The following is a 25,876-nucleotide window of genomic DNA, read 5'->3' on the forward strand; positions in this document are numbered from 1 at the left end:
GTAAACCCTGAAAGATCCTGGTCTGCCATTCATCCCTCTTACAAGGCATCATTGCTGGCTATAATTACTGCAGTGGAAGTAGCAGTTTTATCACAAAGGGTATCTGTTTTCTTCACCCTGACCTGGTTTTGCCTGTGTATTGCAAACATGTGGAAGATCATATGGGGCTTAGGGGACTGAGGCACTTGTTTTGGCTGCAGCATGCAAGGTCACGCACACATCTCCCACACCACCATACAGCACTGACCGAAAGAAAGCCAAGATACCCACAAAGGAGACAAGCTGGCTGAAGGGTCATGGGGTGTACTAGAGACAGACTCAGAGGTGCAGGCAGCACAAACTACAAGCAGAAGAGATGAGCAACCCTAGCCCTGCTAGGCATGTGTGCACTCAAGAACGGGAGATGCTCAGACACTGCAGTGTCATCCCAGCCGCAAAGCTATCCAAGCAATCTAGCTCTCATCTGCCATCATCCAGTCCCACATCCCATACAGTTCTACAGACATCAGTGCACCATGCACTTTTTCCACAGCTATCTACCAGTACTTCTCACGACTGCTGAACACCACTTGTTAACTCAGATCAGCACTTCCCTTGGTCAAGAAGGATCCAAATGACACCTTACAGGACAGCTATGCATAACTTTATGAGCTCATAGCAGGAGATGTAGACTTTCACTCCAAGGAAGCTTTGAACTCATAGTTTCCAAAATGGAAAAGATGATGTATTGTTAGCCTTGTCAGCACCTAACCTAAACTGCAACTACAGTCTATACTCCAGACTAGCAACTTTTGTTATGCAGCTGATCAAGCCACAGGAAACCTCCAGAAATAATCTCCTGGGCGTAGATGTTCAAAGAGAATCACCACATTTAGATATATGTGGAAAGATGAAGGAACTGTACCAGAAAAGGGCAACTTACACGAATTTTAATAACTCTAGTCTTCACTCCACAATTCTTCCTGAGCAGCATCTTCTGAAAGAGAAGTAGAATCCAGGGATTAGTAGCAGTAGCACGAGGGAAGAGAGAGAGAGGTTGTAAGGAGTCTCTTTTCATCAACATTTAATTAGCAAACAAGATGGATAGATGTTAAGTGAGATATGAAAGACTAAGAATTACCAGAAGTGGTCAAGTAATCAACCTAATCTGAGACTGTCTTGCCCAACCTGCACAGGGTCCTTTGGCAGTGGCTGATACCCTGAGTTTCGAAAGACAGTACAAGAAATTCCACAGAGAAAGAGATGGAACGGCTGCCTAAAAGGAAGTTTCTTCCTCATTTCCATCAATTAGTGGTTAGACTCTGTCCTGAAGCAGGTGAATTTCTCTTCCTTTTATGAAGAAAAAAAAATAGTCTATTTAATGTACATGTGGATGTTCCCATTATTTAACAGTTATTTTCATTATGTTTATTTATTTAGAATTAAAAAACAAGGTATAAAGCACCTGCCCACAGTCCTAAAACCCTTTGCCATATACTGTAAGAGCCATTAAAGTTGTCATAACATATGAACCACACAACTTAGCAAACAGGATATACTTAAAAGTGCAATTACTCTGTGTAACTACAGAAATAAACAGGTGAGTTGCAGCTCTATCCCAGTTCTGAGGCAGCACTTTGAAAGTTGGCAAGCGAATAGAATCATTCTTTCCTCTCAAAAAAATTTCAAAAAAAACACTCAAAGTGGAAAAACAAGGCTTCAAGAGAGAACAGTTTTTCCCTAAAAAAATACTTCAACTATATTTTTCATAGTGAAAAACTTGGTGGTGGCAGCACGTCAGGAAGAAACTTCTCCATCAGCTTTTGAAAGAAATAATAGATTTTCCTAGCTCCTGACTGTTTTCTACCCTTTTCCAGTTGGAAAGCTGTGTGAAGTGTGGGAAAACACTCCCTTCCGACCCTCTCCAATGATTTAACAAAGCAACTGAAGTGTTTTTCAGATTAAGTTCTTAACACAGAAGTCCTGTGGAAAGACATCCCACCATCTTACCAATATGGATGGTAAATAGTGAAACCTTTCTACTTCCTCTCTCCTTTTGTTTGTAGTCTTCCTGTTTTTTCCGGTAGAAGACAAGATAAAAGCAACACAGTAAAGGGAGCCTTAGAAACTCAAAAAGTTAAAAAAAAAAAACCCACACAAAATACAGAAAAAAACCCCAAAACCTCAAAAGAAAAAAAAACCCATCCAAAACCGAAGACAGTGCTCAGGTGAAAGTATATATTATTTTTCCAGTAGAAAGTACTGCTGGGGGGTGGGGGGGCAACCCATCCAAAACCAAAGACAGTGCTCAGGTGAAAGTATGTATTATTTTTCTAGTAGAAAGTACTGCTGGGGGGTGGGGGGGAGAAGTCCCACTCCTCCACCACCTTCTCTCGTTCCACACCCCATGAGCATGTCTTTGCAGTGCCAATCCACTCAGATGTCCAAAACTTGGAGAGGGGGTTGGAGACCCACCCACTATTTCTACACGCACCAGCCTCTTGGATCTAAAATCCAGCCCTCAGCACACTCACGGCCCACTTACATGCCTGGAAAAGAGACGGGCACTGCAACAAGCCTTGAAACTTGTACGTGGGTAGTTCAGGGCCTGAGGAAAGTGCATTTCACTGTCCAAGCACGCATGGGGAGAAGGGAGGTGCTGCAAGGATTTCGAGCTTCTTCTCTTAATCCTTTTGCAGGTGATTCCTAATCCTGCCTTTGTTATTCATCAAAGGGCTCAACACTAGCCCTGCCTGATGCCTCTGCCCCCAGGTCTGACCTGGCAGCACAGCTGCCATGTCAGCGCAGCACCAAGGTTTCTAACCTAAAAGGACCCAACAGGTCTTTGCATAAACCAGGTAGGAGGAGACAAAGGTAACTGCTGAACTGAACTAACCCGAGCCTGTGCTGTCCAACTAAGCAAGCAATTCTCCGGGAATTTCTATAAAACAATGTGGGGCTCCATTCCCAGCCAGGCTGCAAGACAGTTATTTTAAGGCTGGTATTTACTGTGAGGTTGCTGCCTTTAAGACCCCCCGCAACCACGCAGTGAAAAAGACTGAGGAGGAGGGAGAACTTGGTGAGGCTGAGAAACCCCAGGGGTGCAGGTAAGGGCAAAGTGAGGAGCTGTGAGGTCTTGCAAAGTTTTCATCTCTCTGTAAGCTTTTCTTACAGGCTACTGTGAAATGTTGACTGGTGGGGATGAGGAAGAGTAAGTTAGATAGCTCAAGCCACAAGCTCACTGCTAGGATAAAACGTGCAAGACAAAGTACGGTCGGAGCAATGAAGTTGAGAATCAGGACTCCAGATTTCGAGTCCCATACTTTAGGGGAAGGGCACTGTTACAGCGGGACATACCCTGCTGCATCCCATTTGACTACAAGCTGCATGACTTTGGGCAAGACTCTCAGCTTCTCTAGGCTGCTGTAAAGCCTAGGGTATTTGGCTGAACCCCCAAGGATGGAGCGATGCTGTGACACCAAATTCCAGTGCCTCAGTAGCACCATGGGATCTTCTGCTGAAAGGGGAAATGTATCTTTAAATACAACTGCCAGCCAGGGAGCAAGTACAGCACCTTCCAGCAGGGTCCAACGCCTAGCGAGGTCCCATCCACAGATCCTGTGATGACTCTAATGGGGTGCAACAAAAGACATTATTTCCCAACTACAAATTAGCAGAGACAGCAAGACCTTAAATTTACTCATCCTGGCCTTCTATTAAAATGCATAGGGAGGAACAACAGAGACAGCAATTACAAGAAGATGACAAAGACTGACTGAAAAGTTTGAACTAGCCTGTGCGTAGATGGACAACCAGCCAGACTCTACCAAGCGGAATTCAAGTGCTCAGCTGTATCCCAAGTCCTACGCTTCTGGCAGAAAACAGAGGTGCTCTTTCAACGATGCTGTTGTGATGAGCTTTAATCATATGAGGATCTTACCACTATTTGCACTATTGCTATGGTTCAAAGAGGTTGCATTGTGCAGCAAGAGCAGGATGCCCTACATAACAGTTTTTGTTTGTTAATAGTGATCTCTGGTATGTCCCTTGATGGACTTAGTAAAATGAAAACATGACATCCCCTCATCTGCAGGCTGTAAAACTGGAGCATAAACCTCAGCAGAGGAAGCTCTCTGGAACTGCTGGGTTTTCCTGCTTCCACTTAGACTGGAAGTGGAGCAAGACCACTTGTGCTGCACTCTTCCAGCTTCACTGCAAGTGTCCAAGATCATCATAAGAGACAAAACAGAGAGGGGGAGAGAGAGAGCAAGCCAGCCACATGATCCTGCAGCTGAGAATGAATAAATAGAAGGCCAGTTATCGAATGTTATTTTATTTAATCAAATTGCTTCCACCCCACTTGCAGCCACATGCTCTCTGCACCCAGCACAGTAAAGCCATGCTTTACAAAAAGTAAGTCAAGCATCTTTGTATGGTTTTCCATCCCTCGGTTTTCCCTTTCCTTGCCAAACCTGAGCACAGGCTTTCAGACAGGGAAGCTAAAACACAGTGCTGCCTAGCAACAGCCGGGGACTTTCCACGGCAGCCTCTCCTCATCCTCCCTCTGGAGACCTTCACGTCACAAGCCAGCCACGAGATGCAGCAACTCATTAACTCCTATTTACATAGATACAAGGCTGAGCTGAAATAACATTTATTTGGCTACATGACTTGCAGTAGCCTAAAGCCAGGGGGAATGGCCTATAGGAAAGGTGACACGTTCCGTTTAGCAACCCCGAGATTATTCCTAACTACTAGGCCAATCTGGAAGTGCAGTTTTATTTCCTTGAGTTATTTTTTGGGAGCTACAACAAGGAGAAGAGCAGAGATTTGCCGAAGGTCATGGAGAATGTTAGTAGCAGAGCTGAGAATAAACCGCAGGGTTTGGTTTCTGAGACTCTTCCTTCCACCTGCAGAAAAGGAAATGGAAGAAAAAGAGGCAGCGTCTGTGCTCAGCCTCCCTATTTCAATTAAAAAGTCTCTCTTGTTGGTCTCCAACAGAACTGCCGGCATCAGAGCTGAAACCTACAGCTCGGGAGCACTATTATTTGCACGAAGGAAAGTTTATTTTATGATCTGCTGTGGCTTCTACTTAAAAGGAAGAAATGACATGCCTAAGAAAATGTGGAAAGTCTTTTTGAGGGCACAAGAGTTATGCCTCACTCTAAAAATAAGGCTGAATTGGAACATTTTAGGGTTAAACTCCCAGAAAACAGCAGAATCAGTTCAGCCTAAGAACCCTCCCACCGATCTCACCTCCTGTGACACAAATACTCTCTGCTCATAACGCAGTGACTCCGTCCTGGACCTGGATTCAAAAGAAAGTTGCAGGGACTGGAAATGATCACTTAGAGGGTTACATATTTACTGAATGACATGCGGTAATGAACCCCTGAACTGGCATGTGTGGCTTTGCTGCACATCACTGCCACATCAAAACACCACATTAAGAGCAGAGGTGAACAACCATCCCTGCTTCTCTCAGAGCACAGCTCTCTAGTCCAGCCTTCCTTCAGGAGATATCTCCGATTAAGCAGTAGTGCTCCAATCCTCTAACACTGATTTTAGCAGTTCTGAACTAACCCAGACGGTAAGTGGTGCACGCATGTATTTGCTTATGCACACAAGCTACTGTATCCGAACTATTGTATACAAACTGCATATAACATATAACAACAAACAAAATACAGGTATTCTTAATGCAAGGTCATTCCAGGAATAGTGAAATCCTCAAGAAGGATGAATTTATGTCACATTACTGCAGTTCAGAAATAAATATTTAAAACTCTGGCAATGAAGAGTTTAAAGACAGGCATCACAGCTTAATTTTCAAATATTTAAGAGTTTGAACCATCTATTAAATCAGTGTATAATGCAAAATATCAGCTTGTATATTAATAAACACTTTTCATCTTACATCTGCTTTTTATATGCACATTTCTATTTTTAGAATGGTTTCATTTTCACTACCTTCATAGGACAATGCAACAGCTCTTTCATCTACTGGTGTTTTTTTTTAATTATTATTATTTAATTTTATTATCTGCTTGTAGTTTTACATATAAGGGCCTGCCTAGAGTTGGATGCAGCTTAACTACTACCATTATTTTCAAACCAGTTTAGTCTATTTCATGCAAGAGAGCACAGGAATTCTCAGTTCAACTTAACTCCATTTAATTTACAATAAATCAGCACACTTCATTAAATGCTACATAATGAGATACAATGAGCTTGTTACAACTTAAGAATTTTGCAGGGATTTTCACTTATTTAATGAAAAAGATTTCAAAATTTTGAAAAGTCAGTATCTAGTAACTGTGCTGTAACTTGCCTCAAAGACCAGACTTTTAGAAGTACATCAAGCAGGCCAGAAGTCTGCCTTTCATTAGTTTTGCTGAGGACCCTCCACAGAAGGACTGGTGCCCTTTGATTGAAGGTATGGACGTATCTGTCACTTGTTGACGTCTTAAAGCTCTTGACAGGATACAAAGTTTTAAGGAGACCAACTTTTCAGAAAAAGTCTCCTCAGCTCCATAACTCTTGTTTTACTTCCGTGCTGTTAACCTTACCAGCCAGTTTCCCAGTTGTCCAGAGTCTTTCAGGAACAACAAGGCAGACCAAGCTTAAATGTCTATCACAGAAAATAAATATAGAAAGAGACTGATGATGTTGCTTGTTCGGAAAAAGAATCAAAAGAAGAAACATTACAGCGTGAGGAGAAACTGCAATCTAAGTCATAGCAGAAGGCTGATGCGAAGGGAGAAACCATGCCCAGTGATGCGATGTCCGTAAAGAGAAAATATGACAGCAAGGCAGTGAAGCAGCTCCATGGTCCAATAAGCAGAGAGCTGAAGGGGCCTCAACAAGAAGCTTCTTGTGACAGGGAGGTGAAGCAGACGTTGGTGCAGAGGCAATGCCGATGTGTGAGCTCAAGCCCAACACCACTCCCGGTGCACGCACCGAGCTGGCCGGAGGAGCACGGCCCCATGGTCCTTCTCTCCTGGGAGGGTGTTTGCGAGCAAGGAGCCTGCTTGACCTCCTTCCCTACGAGCCCCCAGAGCCCGGTTTGGGCCAGGAGAAGCAGTCTTTCCCACCAGCCGGCTGCCGAACAAAGCCTGTCCCCTGCCCCACCACTGCTCAGGCGGGGAGAGCGTGCGGAGGGTTAAGGCGCAGGGCAGGGGCACAGCTGCAGCCCAGTGGGCAGATGAGGTCAGGGCGCTGCACAAAGTGGCTATTGTGCAGCACGCTGCGGCTGCAGGCTTCTGCTTGACCGAGTCCCACCTCCGTCCCACCGCGTGGCACGGGGCAGACAGCCCGGGGGGCCACAGGGGCAGGAGGCCCACAGCTGCTAGCCACCAGAGAGCGGGAAGACACACATGCAGGCAAACCAGCAGCAGCCTCACACTACTGATGAAGCGAGGGATTTCAGCAGGGCCCTTTTTACAGCACGGGCTCAGTTAAAGGAAGGGCATGGGCTACCCCTAAAGGCAGCGCTCCCACAAGCCAGGCGTGAAACCCCACAAGGCCCCAACCAGAGCTCAGCAGCGAGGCTGAAGCTTTTGGTGCCTCCTCAACCAGAAGCTCCAGGCACCTCTGAGCTAAAACACCACAGCCCAGGGCCCTCTGCTTTTGCAGACATCTCCCACACAGGCGAGCAGTGCTCTGTGCCCACACGGCAGGGCATGAGGGAGCCGGGCCGTGGCTCCTGTCCTTTCACCAACACGGTGATGGGTACTCTGTAAGGGGCAAAGCTGGGTCTGCCCTGCTGATTGGTTTAGGAGGATAACAGGCAAAAAAAAAAAAACTTTTAAAGCTATTTTGTAGGTTGATTTTGGACTGGGCTTTTAAATTCCTTGGCACTGAGCAGTGCTGCTAGGGCACGGGCATCACCTCTTAGTTCTGCAGTACAAAAACTGTAAGGAAAAAGAGTAGGTCACAGGCTCCTCCTTACTGCCGTAAAGCTGAAGCAACTCCAGCTGACCTTACCCCCAGCCAGGCTCAGGCTCTCAGGCACACATGACTTTAATCAGCAGAGAAACAAGGGGGCCAGGCCTTCCCAGCAATCACCTGAGGGTACTCTCCATCTGCATCACTCTGTACAGCCCTCAGCCAGGGATGCCCCATGGCAGGGGAGCATCCACTGTCTGGGCCCAGGGGTGCGAGGCTGCTACCCAGCACGTCCATGTGCCAGACACGGACACGAGCTCCCTGCCCAGCCCCTGCAGCAGCACAGCACCAGGAGGGCTGTATTTCAGAGTAGAAGCCTTAAATCACAATTATCATCTGTCACAGCCTGCAGACTGCTCCACCAGAAGTTAAACAGCCTCACAGCACTTTAAAATACAGGCTAATTCAAGTGGTTTGGCCAACAGTCCCCTCCTACAAAAACAAACCCCAGCATCTGAAGACTGTAAGCTGTGGTGATACCGTGGCACATCCTGAAAAGCCTCTGAACTCTTTAGAAAGTTATTTCTGTTTCATATTCAACTGAATTAGTCATTAACGCTTTTTTTGCCACGTTTATCCTCAATCTGTCTGAAACCCCTGCAAAACATCAACACATTTGGTCTCTCAACACTGTCATAAAGGGCCCCCATCTCTATGAGGCAGGGGAGCCCCAGTTTTCCAGGCAACACCTCTGCCAGCAACAGCCACGAATCCACAGCCTCTATTTAATGCAAACACTGACCATTTAGCGCCTCTGGACAGGGCAGCAGAGGAAATGCCGATTACTAAGTGATCATTGAGAATAAATTCAAGCTAAAAAAGAAAAAAAAACAGACAAAGCCTTACAAAAAAAAAAAAGGTGTACTGCAGGGACTTGCCCGGGATCACACACTCAGCAAATGGTGGACCATGGAAACCACAACAAAATAACTTCTGTGGTCACGAAAATCCCCTCCAACATGATGTCATTAGTCACCTCATTTTGTGCGCTCCTGGGAGGGGCCCAGCTGTCATTGCTGAAGAGAAATGGGTGAGAGCCTACAGCAAATACAAAATGGCCCTGAACCACAGGTGAGTCTTAACTTGCAGAACAGCAAGTCAACCCCACAAGTGATTGCTCTCTAAACAAGCACAAGCCAGTCACATCTCAACCCAGAAGGATGGGCAGGTGATTACCACAGAGTGGCACCAGGCTGCTGGGCCTGGTTGATGTCTGCTACAGAAGAGTGTGAGCCGAAGCCCAGCCAGCAAGGTCTGCCACCTGGCAGAGCATCCTAATTCCCACCACTCCCAAGGCCCAGAGAGCAGACAAAATTATTCAAATTACAGGCTGCTTTTTGAAGTTCTCCCTGAATATCACACTAGAGCCACAGCTAATGCAGACACAGCTACCTACTTACAGAGTTATGGTCTAAGCAGACTCTCTGCATGTCTGTAGGTGACACTGGTTTTTTTACTGCTCCTCTGTCATCTTCGTGGCATGCAGTCTCCAGATATGCTCTGGATCCATACAGAAGCCCCATCCGTCTAGGCAGAGATAAAACAACACCGATTTGCCCTGGCACTTTTACCACTAGCCCTTTGATTTGAATTTGGGGATGGAGGAAGTGAACACTCTGTATGGAGCATCTCTGGCTCAGCAGCCACTTCCCCTGCTGGTCTGGCAGAGTCTGAGTCTGCTGATCTGCAGGGTACATCAGATGGTTCATCTATTCACTCCTCGCCAGCCCCAAATCCCTCGCTGAGTTTTCTTTGAGGCCTGGAAAAAATGCAAAGCTCCATTTGTGCCGGAAACAGACCTGACCAAAAACTCTAGCACCTGTGGAGTAACAAAAATATAAAGAAGGGACAGGATTCATTAACTCCCTATCACTCATCTGCACATGCCAAAGTTACCAAAGTTCAAACACTGGGCTCGCCCCTCCAGCTTACTAGAGCCTGGAAAGGGAGGAGGGGTGCAAAGGGATGGGGGGGTTAGTTTCACAGCTGGCAGGCATGGTAGCAGCTCCTGAGAAAAAGCTTACAAGGCTTTTAATTCAGGGTTGCCAACGTGACTGTTTCCTCCCTTCATTCCTGGCCTTGGCTCCAAAGCTGTCCACAGGGAATGTCCAGTCTAGTCTAACATATCATCTGATGTCTCTATAGTTTGTCTCACTTCTGCAGTCCCAGCTTGCGACTGTTAACTGAAGCCTTGGCTTGGACATGACTCCAAAGCTCTCCCTCCCCACAGACTTTTGCCATAGACAGAGCTAGGGCAGAAGGCACGCTGCTTTCTGCGGCTTTATCCCATTCCCCTCAGCTCTGCTGCTGCAGCACATGGGAGATGGCAGTGCTGGGGGCTTGAAACAAGCAGCCCCAGACACTTCCACCATTTGCTGTTCAACTGCTGCCCCAAAGTGCACCAAGAGGGGTTAAGACATTAGCACAAGTCAGGCAATAGAGTAAACATAGTTTCCTCTAAGCAGGGAGACAGAGAGGGCTCTGAAAGTCACACAGCTGCATACCCTGGGAAAGAAGAACAAAAAAATTGAAATCAGTGAAAGGTACAGACTCGTCAGCTGTGATGTTAACAGGGACACAAAGAGGAAGAGAATCCACAGATGGCTGCCTCAAACCCAAAGGACACGGGCACTACCAGAGTGTGCGCCGGATTACCTTTACACCATTCTCAGCTAACTGAAAAAACTACAAGACACTCTGAAGGCTCTGTGCAAGCCACAGGGCCTCATGCATACCAGCCATACAGCGAACAGCCTAGGCATCTGGGACACCAGATTTCCAGAGGAGAGTACACGTTTGCACAGGTTCACCCCAGCTGTATGCATGGAAGGCAAAAAGAAAAAAAAGCTCAAAATTGTTTCAAGTCTAGATTTCTAAGTCAATTTCTTCATGTTTTTAGAGCTAATCTGAATGTTTTAGATGGTGATATCAAGTGTTTAAGGTTAAATGTATAAATTCTTGGCCCTGAATGCCTGTTTGTCAGCCCAAAAACCTGCCCTAGAAGGTATAGTTAGCACAAGGGACTTTTCAGGAGGTATAAAAACCACACTGTATCTATCTCTAACCCACCACAGAGAATGTCCAATGGAGATCAATGGGTTTGTCTGGGGAGAACCTGAATATGCACCTTTTCAGCAGATTCTTAGCCAGAGGAGTCTTAGTGGAGCTTCTCAAAAATAGGGCAATATGGGGTATACTCACTGCACTAAATCAGGGAAGGATTTTTCCGTGGCCAGGAAGGCAGGCATGGCCTGTTCTTCACAATGGAAGCCTCATAAGGTGACCCTGAATCATCTCCCACCCTCTCTCTAGCTGAGTGCAAAGGCCATTACCCTGTGGCAACCCTTGCCTTGGGTTCAGCCGGTACTGCTGGGAGCACTCACAACAGCAACTTTCAGGATAAAACACACAAGGTCACGTCTTCAGAGAAGAACTTGGATTTGTGGACAGTGGAGAAACTCTGAAAAAGCCAAATCCAGACTGACTGCATAAACAGCTCTGGAAAGCCAAAACAAGCCTGTCTCAAACAAACAAGCAAACAAGCAAACATCCTGAGCCATGGGGCTTGCTTGGGCTCCACAGAGTCTGAACGCAGGGCACAGAGTCCTGCTCCTTCTCCTCCCAAGAGACACACACACATGCACACATGCATAGCCCTGCAGCATATTTCAGCATCTTCTCCTTTCACATGACTATGCCTATTTGTGAGATCCCATTTGTTTGCATGAACACATGAAAATATTTTTACATAAACAAGTACTATAATAGAAATTACAGGCCAGAAGATGATTAGCAAACCAGAGAGACCATTTTTTGTCTTCAAATAGATATCCATGAAGTGGGAATAGTAGAACATTAATAACCACAGAGAAATGATGACGTAACCCAACTGTTCTCACACTCCCCACCTTACCACCTACTTGTCCCCCCGCTCCCTGCCCCGCTGAACCTCACATACACGTTAGTGACAAGGGAACGTGCTGAAGTGGCTGGCTAGCTAACAGGATAAAGGCCTCTTACTCCAGGGAGCTAATCAATTTATGCAGCACATAACTAACCACTGCGCTCGGAGAATGTTCTCCCATGCCCACATGCAGCAGTGCCGGCCCCCACCTGCCTTGCAGCACAACGCTACACAGCACATGGGGCCTGGGGTGGTGTTTGCGGGTTGAAGCTCAGAACTTGTGATGGGGTTTGACCTACCAACTTTGAAAGGGCCAGCCTAGGCATGTACATATGTGAACAGCTTGCAAGGATTTCAGAGGAGCCAGTATCCCCCGCCTGGTGCTTCGTCCTCCCTCTTAAGTAGGTATATGGTTCCCTTCAGCGCTGGTGACCAGCACTCGTGGATTCTGATACCACGTTGCACCCCCTTTGTTCACATTCTCATGGCTGCACATGGCTCAAGATGGCACAAAAGCTGGTCCAGGGAAGCCTCCCCGATGCGACAAGCAATACAACCAATCTGGCAAACAGTGCTTTCCCCTGGACACTTCAATGCGCTGAGCTTCAGCATCTCCACTTGTCCATGGGTGCCAGCACAGGATACACATTACTCCTGTCAACTTTTGAACCTCCCCTATGCAAGAGCAGTGATGTGCCAGCTCAGAGCCAGAAGCAGGCCACTACCCTTCTAAACAGGTGTTAGCAGAGCACAGCAACCCTTAGAGCTGGGCCCGAAGCTGTGCACGAAGAACTAGTTGGAGGACTGCTGACTTCATGTATTCCACTCCATTGTCTGCATCAAGATCCACTTTCCAAATAGTTGGAAATAAACCTTCAACTCAATAGCCTGTAAGATCCGTATCAGAGCCTGTTTAACACATGCCAGTGCTCATAACACACATACCAATTTTAACACAAAAATCATGTCAGTGTTTCCTTTTTTCAGTTCAGGATTTTGGCCCACCTCGTGCTTATGAAATGCTGATGTCCTAGGACCAAGAGGGCTCGTTCACTCACCACACTAGAGAAGAGCAAAAGTTCAGATCATCTCATCAAAAGAAGAAAGAGCAGAGTACAAAGGCGGACCTGAATGTCTCAAGGCCAAGTTCATTAAGATCTTGCAGGGAAAAGTTGATAATAAAAGCAAAAATTTATACCACACTTATATGAATAGTTTTGAGGGTGTTTGAGTGATTTGGATGGTTGCATCTGGAAAGCAAATGAACCAGTGTCTCAACTCAGTACAGAGTTTTATACAGTGAACCAAGCAATATAGACAAGTCTCACAGTTGCAGTAGTTACTGCTGCTTTCTACTTCTAACCCTACCCATGAGATAGCAATCTGATTTTTTTCAGCTTCTTGTGGTTTACCGTTTCACTCATTTCTAGGGTCTTTCCATAGGCTGTTTAGCATAACTGCCCATAGTAAGAGTCTGCAAAATGTAGACGGGAAGAATTAGCACATCAAAAACGCCTTTCACACTTGTAGCAGTCAGACTTGAAAAGAACATTAGGTGTACAATGAAAGAAAAGATACAAGAATATTAAAAAGATGTCATACTATAAGTCTCTCTGCTCAAAAAACATTTTCCAAGAGCACCATTTCCACTGCTCATAATTACACTCATTCCTCTAACAACACTTAGAAACTAACAGAGCTGGCCATGTTATTCAGAGGATGACAGGACATTATATTAAGTTGAAAACAAGTTAAGAGCTTGATTTGATAGCACATCAAATTCAGAACTACAATGAAAATACATGTATCATGAACTCACTGTGCTATTTCAATCAGAGCTCTGAACAAAGCACCACAGCTTAGGTTTCAAGACTTACATTAAGGTATGCTCAATATACATCATCTTATCATCTAGCCAGGTGCACCACGTTCTTACATGAGGCTTGTCTTTCCTGCACATACAGAAAGCAATAGTGGTACCAGACTTTCCTGAACAAACCCAGGGCATTCCCTGACCTATGGTGGTTTCCCCAGCTGCAAACCACATCACCTGTAATGTAACAACTAATGGGTTTACAGCAGTAAGAAAACCAGACATCCAACTGGCTCCATTTTAAGGATATTTCTACCTATATTAGGAGAAACTGCACAAATCCACTAGCTTTGCAATTTGGAAAATGATTTGTTAAACTGTTCCTTGTTTCTTAATCATATTATGCCCACATACCATCATGCCAGAGCCTACAGGAGTGTCTGATGAACCTCTGAAGCAATATGCAAGACAGGGAGTTCCTGAAGTCTCCACAGGTAGGGAAAAGACTTCTCTATGCTGTCAAAAACAAGCATGCTTACAATACGATTGCAAAGTAACTTGCAAAGCAATTCAGGGTTTCGTCTTTTATATAACTGCTCAACCTATTTTTTCCATAATCAGACACATGAAGGTGAAATTATAGCTTGCAAGGATATCCCAGGATGTTAACACACAAGCACATTTTTAGCATTAAAAATATAGTTTGCCCTAGCATAGACATGACCACAGACTTCTCATTTACATTAAGTTCCTAACACTCTAGAGGATCCTGTTTTGCAAATTCATTCCTATGGAAATTTCTTTGCATGAGTAAGCAAAGTCCAACAGGAGATTGAAAAGATTATTTTCAATGAGGAAAACCAGCAAACTTAATAGGGTTTCTCTTAAGTATCTTCATTTGTGCTTTTTTTAATTTACCTGTGGCCCCCAGGACACCTATGCTTTTGAAATCTCGAATTTAGAAAAAATGTAATTATATGGTTCTGGCTTGGAGAGGAAGGGTTCGTCTCTGACTTATCAGTCATCATTTCCTCAAAACCAGTTGCAGCTCAACAAGAAGTGTATCTGGAAACACAGCTCTGGAGAAGGGCAGGGAGTTTTAGAAGTGAATCTGCTCTATTTAACTCAGTCTCCATGTACGTGAGAAGTAGATGCCTCTATTGAGTGCTTCTTCCTGTGAGATGAGCTGTGGACCAATGCCCAAAACTCCCATTGACATCAACAGGCTGAAAGAAAGCACGAGCAGAGCCCAGCAGTGCGGTTCTCATGTAAGCCAACAATGGAGAGGCTATTCAGAGCAAAGGCAAAAAATCAGAGCTAAACCCCAGACCATGCCAGAGACAGCTGTGTCGTTGACAGCCAGGCTGGCTATTCTACCATGCCAAAGCTTGTCTCAAAAACAGTATTTCCTAGAGTGTTTACTCTAGTCACGGGCTTGGCCTTAAAAGCTCAGCCAGCTTATGCCCATTGAACAGTAATGGCTGCTGCGTTTTCAAGTCTCAGACATGCTCTGGGACAAGCTGCTTGCTTTAGGTCTGCGGTGGCAAAACTGGAGCACAGAAGCCCAGCATTAATAGTTAACCTGCATCATCACATGACTGCCCTGATTCTGCTGTTTCCAAACCCACACTACCACCTCCCTCCTTCCTTCACACTCACAGGCACTGCCCCATGGGGAGACTGCAGGGTGCAAAGCACACCTGTGTCACCTCTCAAACACCAGTGCCAAGCTGGTGCTGGACAAGGAAGGTGTCCTACTTCAGAGATATGGGGCTATGCAGTGCCAGCAGAAAGTAAAGGGAAAAACAATCTCTTGCTTTCCATTCCTTGCTACCATCGCTTCTGTGTAGTGCTTTGAACAAGTCTCTTACCATCTGATTTTTAAGCAGTAGCAGCCCCTGTTATCTTGTGGGTGCTGATTTCGAAGAGACTCATTGGTCACTTGTGTAAGTGCTTAAGCTGGGAATTCAATGCTTATTTGTGGTGGTAGGGTAGGAACAAAAGAAAAAGCCTAACCTATCTCTTCCGCTCATTTCCGTTTCTTATCTATATAATAAAGTCAGAAAAGCAAGCAGAAAACTGCCACCACCATCCACGCTCTCTGGACTACATGAGGAATAACCAGCTTGGTTCCAAATAGCCATTTACCCTTTCCAGTCTCCTCAAACTCACCTCACTGATCCTCCAAAGTAGTAAACTGTAAGGCTTTCTCCTTGTCAGAGGTTGCTACCGTAAGCAAAAGATGTACCTTATCATGCCTGAAGAGAGATCCATTTACCCGCAGACCAAATACAACATGGGCAGTGACAGCATATGGTGAAGCCGCCTGCAAACTCCTTTTCTCCCCAGGCAACGATGAGATATTTGTATCACAATGAGCCACATGCTGAGGGAGGAGTGGGAAGGGAGAGGTATCTGGCCAACTCAACAGACATTGGGACCCAACCCAAGCAGCCCTTTTAGTCCAGACACACCAAGGCTGGGGGCGTTGAGGACAATCCAGCCCTATTCCAGAGGACAGCACTGTAGAGAAGGTCCTGACCTTCACTTCCAAGCAACATCTACTAACTGGTCTTGCTGGAAAGTATAAACAGGTTGCAGCAAAACTTCTTAATCTGCCAGGTCCTCGAGGCTACTTGGGCTGAATTCAGAGAGTGGGAAAGAGAACGTGCCAGCATTATCCTTCTGCACTGTACTGTGTCATAACAAGAAACAAAACATCCTTTGGAAGACCTTCTTCAAAAAGGACCCGCAACAGCCAACACACAAGACGCAGAACAGGGATATGGTGCAGGATGGCCACCCTTTGGTATCCAACCCAGCACCCACTCTGTGACTGCCATTCACCCCACTTCAAATCACATTTTAACCAGTTGTGTTGTTGCTGCAGTTAGGATCTCTAGGTTTTGCTGAGTGATGGTTTTTGTGGCCTGCTGGCAGCCCACTATAAACCACTGCCAGTAGATAGGGGAGGCTGGGCTTTTCCTTCTACTAGTTCAGTAGGAATTATTCTCTGTGGTGCTTTGAGAGAAAAATGCTAAAGAGGTCAAGACCCCAATCTTGTCCATTCACATGCAGAGATTCTGGCAGCCACTTCCAGGTGAGAGCACCTTTTTTCTTTTTCCTTCAAAATTTGCTCCCTCCAGGCCTACTACCCCTCAGAGTCACACGAAGAGTTCAAGCCTCACACAGTATCACCAGCACCACTCAGTACTTCTCCCTAAGTCACATCCCAAGGACACATGCCAGTGGTGCCCATATGCCCATTTGATCTCCTCTCTCTGGTCTGCAGCCAAAGAATGAGCTTTAGTCTAATACCTTCTTACCAGGCTTTAGAGCTTAGAGAAAAAAGAAAGACAGCAGGGTTGGGAAGGTAGCCAGCAAGCCTGCCAATCTAAATGATAAGCTGTTGGCTTTAACCTCGGGCTCATAATTTACTGCCACTGGTGCCAGGTGCTATTATTGTCCCTTTGGGAATCTTAATACAACAAAATGGCTCTCTCTAGCTCTGTCTCCACCCATTCTTACCCTCCTGTTCCCCTTCCTTACCCTCCTGTTCCCCTTCCCTCCCCACAGATTTCTCCTGCCTTCAACACATACTCTCCCAAACTTCAGCCACATCTGATTTCCTTCCTTCATCTTCCTTTTCCTCAACCAAGCTCTCTGATGCACTCCAAATCACCCTGACCAACCTAATCCCCACTCTTTCATGATCCAAAGCAGCACCTGAAGGAACCAGGTTTCAGATGTTTCAGCAGATGTTCTAGCTACTGGCTCCCACTTGGAGACAGCCCAGATGGTACTTAGGCCCCATGGTAGTCCAAATAGCTATATTCACCAACATGCAAGCTCCCAGGAAGAGAAGGCAGAGGTACATGGCCAGATACCCAGGGAAAAAGAGATAAAATATTTCCAGACAGAAGCACTCATACAGGGGCTCACTCATCCATCTCCCCATGAACTGTTGCCGCTTTGCATGCGTTACAAAACCAGATGAAAAATGCACTCAAGTAAAACAAGGAAGGAAGGGATTAAGGGAGAAGAGCAGAAGTGTTTGGCCCCAGGAATGGACAAGCCAACACACTGTGCCAGGGCTGACACAATGGTGTAAGAGGTCCAAGGAGAGATGCGTGATCAGAATGAAAGTCTGCTAGCAGCACAACTGAAAGGTGAACATAGTATCAACAGATATCATGGTGAAGGACAGAAGTGCCACACAGAATTGGAGTGGACTTGCACAGAAATTAATTCTGTATTTCAACAATGTACAGAGAACATAGAACATCATAGAGAAGCTGTTGATGTATGGGCTGGATGAGCAGACAGCGAGGTGAACTGAAAACTGGGTGAACAGCCAAGCTCAGAGGGTTGTGATCAATGGCACAAGTCTAGTTAGAGGCCAGTAATTAGTGATGTACCCCAGGGGTCAATACTGGATCCAGTCCTGTACAACATCTTCATTAATGACCTGGATGATGGGGCAGAGCGTACCCTCAGCAAGTTTGCTGATGACACAAATCTGGGAGGAGCGGCTGATACACCAGCGGGTTGTGGTGCCATCCAGAGAAACCTTGACAGGCTGGAGAAATGGGCTGACAGGAACCTCATGAAGCTCAACAAGGGGAAGTGCAAAGTCCTGAAGGAGGAACAATCCCAAGCACAAGTACATACTGGGAGCCACCCACCTGGAAAGCAGCTTTGCAGAAAAGGATCCTTGGGTCCTGGTGGACACCAGATTGAACATAAGCCAGCAACGTGCCCTTGCTGTGAAGAAGGTGAATGGTATCCTTGACTGGATTAGGAGGAATGTTGCCCGCTGGTCGAGGGACATGATCCTTCCCCTCTACTCTGCGTTGGTGAGGCCACACCTGGAGTACTGTGTCCAGTTCTGGGGTCCCCAGTACAAGAGAAACATGGAGCTACTGAAGAGTGTCCAACAGAGGGCCACAAAGACGATTAAGGGACAGGAGCATCTCTCCTACGAGGAGAGGCTGAGAGCACTGGGACTGTTCAGCCTGGAGAAGAGAAGGCTCAGGGGGGATCTTATCATTGTGTACAAATATCTGAAGGGAGGACAGAGCCCGGTGCTTTTCAGTGGTGCTCAGTGCCAGGACCAGAGGCAATGGGCAAAAACTGAAACACAGGAGGCGGTTCCCTCTGAACATCAGGAGACACTTTTACTGTGAGGGTGACTGAGCACTGGCACAAGTTGCCCAGGGAGGTTGTGGGGGTCTCCATCCTTAGAGATGTTCAAAAGCCACATGGACACGGTCCTAGGCAACTGGCTCTAGGTGACCCTGTTTGAACAGGGGGGTTGGACAAGATGACCTCCAGAGGTCCCTTTTAACCTCAGCCATTCTGTGAGAATGCTCTAACCTCTGTCATGCTGATTGATGCTGAAAGCTCAGAAACAGGACTAGATTATCCTACCCGCCTTGCCCTTGCCATTTAGAAGCTGATACCATGGCAGCAGGCGAGCCTTACCATCAGTGAGGTGACAAAATAGTCAATTCACTTGCCTTCAGGAAAGAAGAGGAAATCATTACCCTTTCTAGGAAGCAACTAGGCCAAGTTCTACATGGGTTACTGCTTTCTTATGCTCTGATTCATCCAGCCCTGGTAGCACACAGGCACTTCCATTACAGCATGTTTTTGCACGGATTAGATAACCACCCAGGGAACACTTAGGGGACACAGAGAAAGAGACAGAGATGTCTGCTGCCTGGCAGAATCATAATCGCCTCCTCGGGGCAGGGTGGGGTTCCTCATGCCTTCCCTCACTGTTGAGTCTCTCTCTCTACCTCCCAGACCTGGGTGTTCTCAGAAGGCACCTTTCCTTCCCACCCTCCCTCTCTCTGCCACTGTCAGACTACAAATGCTTTAATCAGCAAGCCAGATATATCAGCTGGGTGGCACTGAGCCAAGGAGTCTTTATAACAGACATCAAACCAGAGGAGAACATCTCAGCTCCTCCAAAGGCACAAAGAATGAGACACTTCTACCATGCCCCACTGCCCATTCATGTGGTAGATGTCTATAGAGTCCCAGAACCTCCTGCCACAGAACTACATCCTTGCAGGCAAGTAGACCAGACAATCTAATCAATCTTTTTCAGCCCCAAACTTTCTCATGCTAGGATTGCCTCGCAGCAGCCAGGCATAGCATTTGTTTTGCTGGCTACTTCAGTGCCAAATGCTGGCAGGGGTGAGATAGACAGGGGCTTCTGTGCTGGAGGAACAGCTGTTGTAGAATATTTCTGGGGGTGAAAAATAAAAGCAAAATTGCAGGAGGTTACCAGAAGCAGGATTTCTCATTCTGTAATGGCGCAATCAGTTTCTGCAACAGTTTCCTTATTATATTGCTTCAGCAAGCACTCTACTGCACCCGGGGACAAAGAACTGCTATGGCCCAACTTTTCACACCTGGGAGAGACAAGTTCTGGCACTGGGCCCCTTAGGAAATGGTGTAAGCTGTTACGCTCAGCACAGGCCCCTGAACTCCACTCAGGCACTCTGGAGAGTGAGGCCCAAGGCAGAGACAGTGATGAAACTACCACCAGCACCAGCAGTGGGTTTTCCGCCACCCCCTCGGCGCAGAGGCAAGCTCAGACGGGCAAACAGATGATAACAATTTTCAGGAACTGACAGAGCCTGTATTCAAATGGGAGGCCGAGAGGTGAAAAGGACTCACGAGCTCACACGTTCTCTATCTGGAAGCTATTTGTCAAGTCCTGGAGAGACAGGCAAGGGCAAAGCCCAGCTGTGCTAAGGATACGGAAATCTCACCCTGGAGCCATTAGTAGCCCGAAGCCCAGACCCCAGCATACCAAGGGTCACACACTGGTCCTTGGCCACATGTGGCAAGCACCGTCCGGCAGCCTCTGTGCAACCAGTATCAGCCCAAAGAAAGCTTTCAGTGCTGATCACCCTACCAGGCCCAGCCCAACCAAAATGCCAGTATTCAAGTATTCAGCAGGACTAGCATCCAAATGCTTGTACAGGATGTGTTTTTCTCTTCTGTGCTGGCCTTTTTCATCCTAGGATCTCAAAGCATTTTAAATAATGCATTAAGCCTCCATAAGACAATGGAAGCTTGATATTATCTACTCATACATGCAGGCAAACCATGGCAGAAGGGTTTCACAACTTGCTCAGAACTATCTAGTGACTTTGTAGCATAACAGGAAATATACCCATGTACCCAAACTCTCTGCCTTGTACTTTAAAGCAATGCTTTCGTTACCAGCCACTTACCCAGACATAAATGAGGGCAATTTGGATTTCTCATCCTGCCAACCCAAAGCTGCTCTCCTCCAAGAGAGATCTCTTATGATCTCTCTCCCTGCAAATACTGCACTCTGGCTTCGCAAGCTGCTGAAAGTAGATTTCAAAAGAGCTCCAGCCAGTCCCACTAAACCGTACAGGAGGATGGACCATTTACTTCCTCTCTATCTGTTTACACAACGTGCCGAGACCAATTACTCTCAGCCCCTGGGAAGGAACTCAGCAGCTCCAAGGAGTCTTTGTGACACCCTGGACTTCCTTACACCTCAGCTGACCCTTGCATCCCCTCGTACCTTCACCTCGAGCCATCAAAGGATGTCCCTGCTCTCCTTGACCTTGTGCTCTCAGCATTGCCAAAAAAGTCAGATCTGCTGAGGTTAGCAGGGTGGCAGCAGCCCCAGTCTCTAGGACATGCACAGCTTTCATTAAATAGCAAGTGGCTGGCAGCAGGGCCTGTGTGTAATGAGGTTGCTGTCCAAGGACCATGATCGAGGGGCGGCTGGGAGAGGGCATTCACTACAGCAACGCGGGTGTCTGCACGAGCCAGGGTATTTCTGCCCAATTAGGGGAAAGAAAGGAAGAAGTCTTCTGAGCTAATTTTCTAGTCCTTTGGAGAAGTGAAGAAAAGCACATATTGAATTCCCCTTGCTCAGCCTCAATAGGGAAGAGGCTGGGTGGCCAGCTGACCAGCCAGCCAGGATGGGAAATACACCCACCAACTGTCCAAGCTCATGGTTGGGGCACAAAAGGGCAGAATCACACTGCCCCATGAAGCCGCAAGGCATGGCCTGGCACCTAACCAGACCGTTTTTTAAACCTGCTCCTGTGCAACCTTTCCTGCTGTGGGAGGCTGAACTGCAAGGCCCAGATGATGGAGATTTCCATTTATCCACAGGCCATGGAGGTAGAAGCACAGCAATTCCCTAACAATTTAAAAGCACTCAGATTGCCCCCAAAGTTGCTCCCCTTCCTTACCAAAAGGCACTAAATCACTGGAACACAGGAAGACATTTGGACACCACATGCCTTCCTGCAAAAGATGCCTTGTCTGTTCAACCCTAAGAATATCTTAAGCATCCCCACACAGAGCCACTCCACACCACAACCCTCTGGACTGATTTTCCATCACCATCCAACATAAACTGGATTTGATGCAAAGACAAAGCACTTGGCCCACATCTCTTCACCCACCCTTGAGTAACCCATACCACATCACACACCCAAAAGTATCTTCTTGTCTCAAAACACATTTGCTTCTGGCACAAATTAATCTTGCCTGATACTCTTTGTCATCTGTCAGTTTCATAGAGACGCACAAATGGGAAGTAAGGCTCAGGGACAAGAGTGAAAACCACATTTGCCACTCAAAAAAGTTTCCATCTGATCAAGCTTTTCAGCTGTATTCTCATGGGCAAGAATGTGATAGTAAGGATAAGAATCGCAAAGCAAGAATAGCTTGATGTTCAGAGTCCAGACGAAGCCTTAGAGTAGCCAGTTTAATACTATCCTTCCTCATTTGCATTATTTACCTGACTAAAAACCACATGATGCCAAGTGCTGCCCAGACAGTTAATAAGAGGCATTTTTGTTGGAGAATGAAAACAGATGAAGAAAAGAAACGCCCTGGTCCCATTTTAGAGGTGGGGAATGGAGGTACTGAATGAGACTCGGCCAGCTTCATACAAGGATTTTGTGGCAGAACTCAAAATGAAACCCAGATTTCAGATCACTGTCATAAGAAATAAGATCACTGATTTTAGCTAAGCTGATGGGAATCCAAATGCCAGTAGAAGACTGAATCTACAACACTATTGTTATTTCTGTCATGATTTTTGTAGCAGAAAGAAGTACATGTAGCAAGCAAAGCCATGCAGTGAACGAGACTTCCTAGATCAAGCTAGAAGTCATCATAAAGCTTCAAGATGTTACTGGTTGAAAATTAACCAATTAAAACTATAAAAATAATACAAATGACCAAACACTGTTACAATATTCAGGCTGCATCTCACTCAGCATGGTTCTCCCCCCCCAAACCCCTCCAAAAAAAGTACACTTTTGAATTAAAACCACTAGCTGAATATCATTTCTTTATAGCAGGGATTCCACAACCTAGAAGTGTTAATGACATCTACAGTAAAAATGTTATTTAAAAAACACACACCCACCTCCACTCCAGATTTCAACTTTTTTTGCAAAAATCTTTGCCACAATTAATCCAGAAGTGTAGAGAGCAGACGGACCAGGAAGCAAGTCATTCTCACAAGGTTTCCCAGAAAAACCACAACAGTTTGTAAAGCTTATTTAAATTAGCCTCTAACCTTCACCAACATACTCCCAAACACACTGCTGAAGGGAACTTAAGGCAGAGCAGGTAGATGCTATGCCTGGGATCCAAATCAGAGAAAGCACCTGGGCCAAAAGGAAAATTTCTCCATTTACTCACATGCACTCCGAAAAAAAGAAGGCTGGGCACAGGCTTACCAGCTTTTTTCCCCTCTCATTAGGATGTGAGACTAATTAAAGTCTGTCAGTATCAGTAGAAGATTTGGGTGATGTGAAATGCAAGACTGGGCCTTTTGAATGTTCTGTGAGCAAAAACTTGGCGAGAGGGTGAAGAGGGGGTGACGAAAACTGTACTGAAACGGCAAGTCTCTCCATTATGTATTCATGGGATGTATGCTGCCAGCAGGATTGAGAACAAGCAGCGATGTAATGGGGAAATGGAGGGGTCTCACTTTTATAGATCTTGAAAAATAAATACATGGTCCTTTCTTTTAGTGCGTCCACCTTCTAGGCTTAAAGGGAGTTTTGTTAGTGAGGTTAAAACTAGTACATCCAACCAACCAGAGGCACTGAATTCTTCCCTAATGAGAGGAAGTTCAGAACTGAAAATAACTGTCTTTAACTTACTGCAATTTACCAGTGTCAGCAGATGTCTGCAGATACTCTTTCAAACTGACAACACTACACCAGTGCAAGAAGAAAAACAAATAATGAAGAGTGAGCTGAAATACTAACTCTACAGCAACACCTTCTGAAAGAGAGGCACCAGATGGGCACTGCGCAGGGCAACCCACCCCACCAGTACCAGGCATGCCCCATTTCCCAGCCTCTGCAGAGAGAAGGCAAACTCCTAGCCTTTACACACCTCAGTCCCAGGCCCCTACGGAAGTCCTGCAAAATCAAGAGTAACTGCATCTAGTGCAAACTGTAAACAGTTTGTATTTGTAAAGTGTTAAGAAGGTAAAAAGCACTGTTTTACATTGCTGTAAAAGTCCTAGGAGGCATAAAGAGACATGGGCCCAAAGAAGTCAACAAATGCGGAAATACTTGTCATCAAGTCTACAACCACTTTCATCACAAAGGTATTTCTTTATACACCCCTAAGCAATTAATTTATTTTGGAGGAAACGGTATGGGTCAGCTCATGGCAGCAGGGGTAATTTGACAAAAACGAACTCCAGTGATTTTGTTCCTGTGTCATGCAATGAACCGGACAGTATGGATGCTGCCATCCTAATGGGGATAGCAAGAGAACAGCCCAACTGTAGTAAAAGCCACTCAAGTAGCAGCGGCTTTACCTCTCAAGAGAGGTATCTACACTTAGGCCTAGTTTATCCTAGACAGACAGCAGAAGTACCAATTATGCCTCTGAAGACGTGATCACAAAAAACAACCCTATGACTTTACTGAACCCTGCCTCAATAACCCTTCTCCGTCTTTTCTTACACCACCTTCTCCCAAGTGATGCTGCTTTCCTCATATGAAGTTCTGCCTTACCTGCTGCATTTTTTCCAGGTCAAGGCTGGGCCTGCTGACCTTATCCCCGTATCCTTGTCGATGTCTCTTACAAGGCATGACTTGCTCAAGGCCCGCCCCAACGCTTGTGAAGATTAAAGGTCTGGAGGCTGGGCTCCGCACCAGGGGCTGGAGTCTCTTGGGAGGGGAGGCACTGAACAGCACGGGGCTTGGGCTGGCGTGCAGGCCATCAGCCTGCTCTGCCACAGGCCGGAAGGACATAGCGCACAAGTTCTTCACTTCTTCGTCACTGGAGGAGGTGTTGTTGCTGTCGCTGCAGCAGGCAAGCCTGCTGACCTGGGACCACTTTCTCTTCTCAGCGGCAAACTCTCGGTTGATGCGCTCCAGCTCCTCTTCTGAGCTGTGGCGGTCAAGGCTGGCATGGAAGAGGGCTCGAACCTTGCAGCATTGGTTCTCCTGATTCTGGAGCTGGTTGGTGGCCAGAGGGGTCAAGGTACAATTCCGTCTTCTCTCTGGTGGGAGGAGGAGATAGACGAGTGGCAGAGCAGATCTGAGTCCCGCGCCCTAATACACTCTGCCTGCTTTCTCCTGACGTGTTTTTTTACCTCCTTGCAAGTAAACTTCTGAGCTGTTTTCTGCCTTTTTTTCCCCCAGAAGAAACACCCCCCTGGCTGAATGCTTCCCTTTGGAAGTTTCCAGAACTTTGCTTAGACCAGACTACTAGACACCCCCTTGCAAACCTGGAAGTCTAGCTGCAGAGCAAGAACACAGACCTGCTGCCCACCTCATCCCCTAAAGGTGGAGAAGACGTGATCTTGCAAAGTGGTGTTAGACACTTACCTCTAGCTAGAAACATTAAATTCTAGTGACGAGTTCTCAGGGCAGAGGAGGTAAATTAGTTACATTACTCTAAGAAGCAGGTCTGTGGCTCAAATAATAGACATCTGGTTTCTGGAGGTAAAAGTCCTCTTTCTGTTACAAGGCTTGCCATACAAGAAAGCCTGCCTTCAGCCATAAGCTGGGAATGCTTCACTTGTTCTGCTGAGCTCCTTCCATGTTAAGCATGTGGAGCAGGGATTTGAATTTCCACAGGACATGTCCTGTGCATCAGGAATTTAACAACTTCTGCCTTTGCATAAGAATCCACTTGAATTTGGCTAAATTACAATAAAACATACACAAATGGCAGAG

At 46.3% G+C, this 25,876-nt stretch overlaps 1 protein-coding gene across 1 annotated transcript in view; it reads right to left on the reverse strand.

Annotated features, from left to right (window-relative positions):
• Positions 1-25,876, reverse strand: part of LOC104083766 — a 57,837-nt gene that overhangs the window by 12,205 nt on the left and 19,756 nt on the right. Inside the window, exons 3-4 of the mRNA XM_009587377.1 lie at positions 24,707-25,197; positions 923-976 (exon numbers count right to left, since the gene is read on the reverse strand). Of these exons, the coding sequence (XP_009585672.1) occupies positions 923-976; positions 24,707-25,197 (545 nt within the window). The remainder of the gene's footprint in view (positions 1-922; positions 977-24,706; positions 25,198-25,876) is intronic.

The sequence above is a fragment of the Fulmarus glacialis genome, unplaced genomic scaffold (assembly GCF_000690835.1).
Source record: "Fulmarus glacialis isolate BGI_N327 unplaced genomic scaffold, ASM69083v1 scaffold5311, whole genome shotgun sequence".
In the NCBI taxonomy this organism is placed as follows: domain Eukaryota; kingdom Metazoa; phylum Chordata; class Aves; order Procellariiformes; family Procellariidae; genus Fulmarus; species Fulmarus glacialis.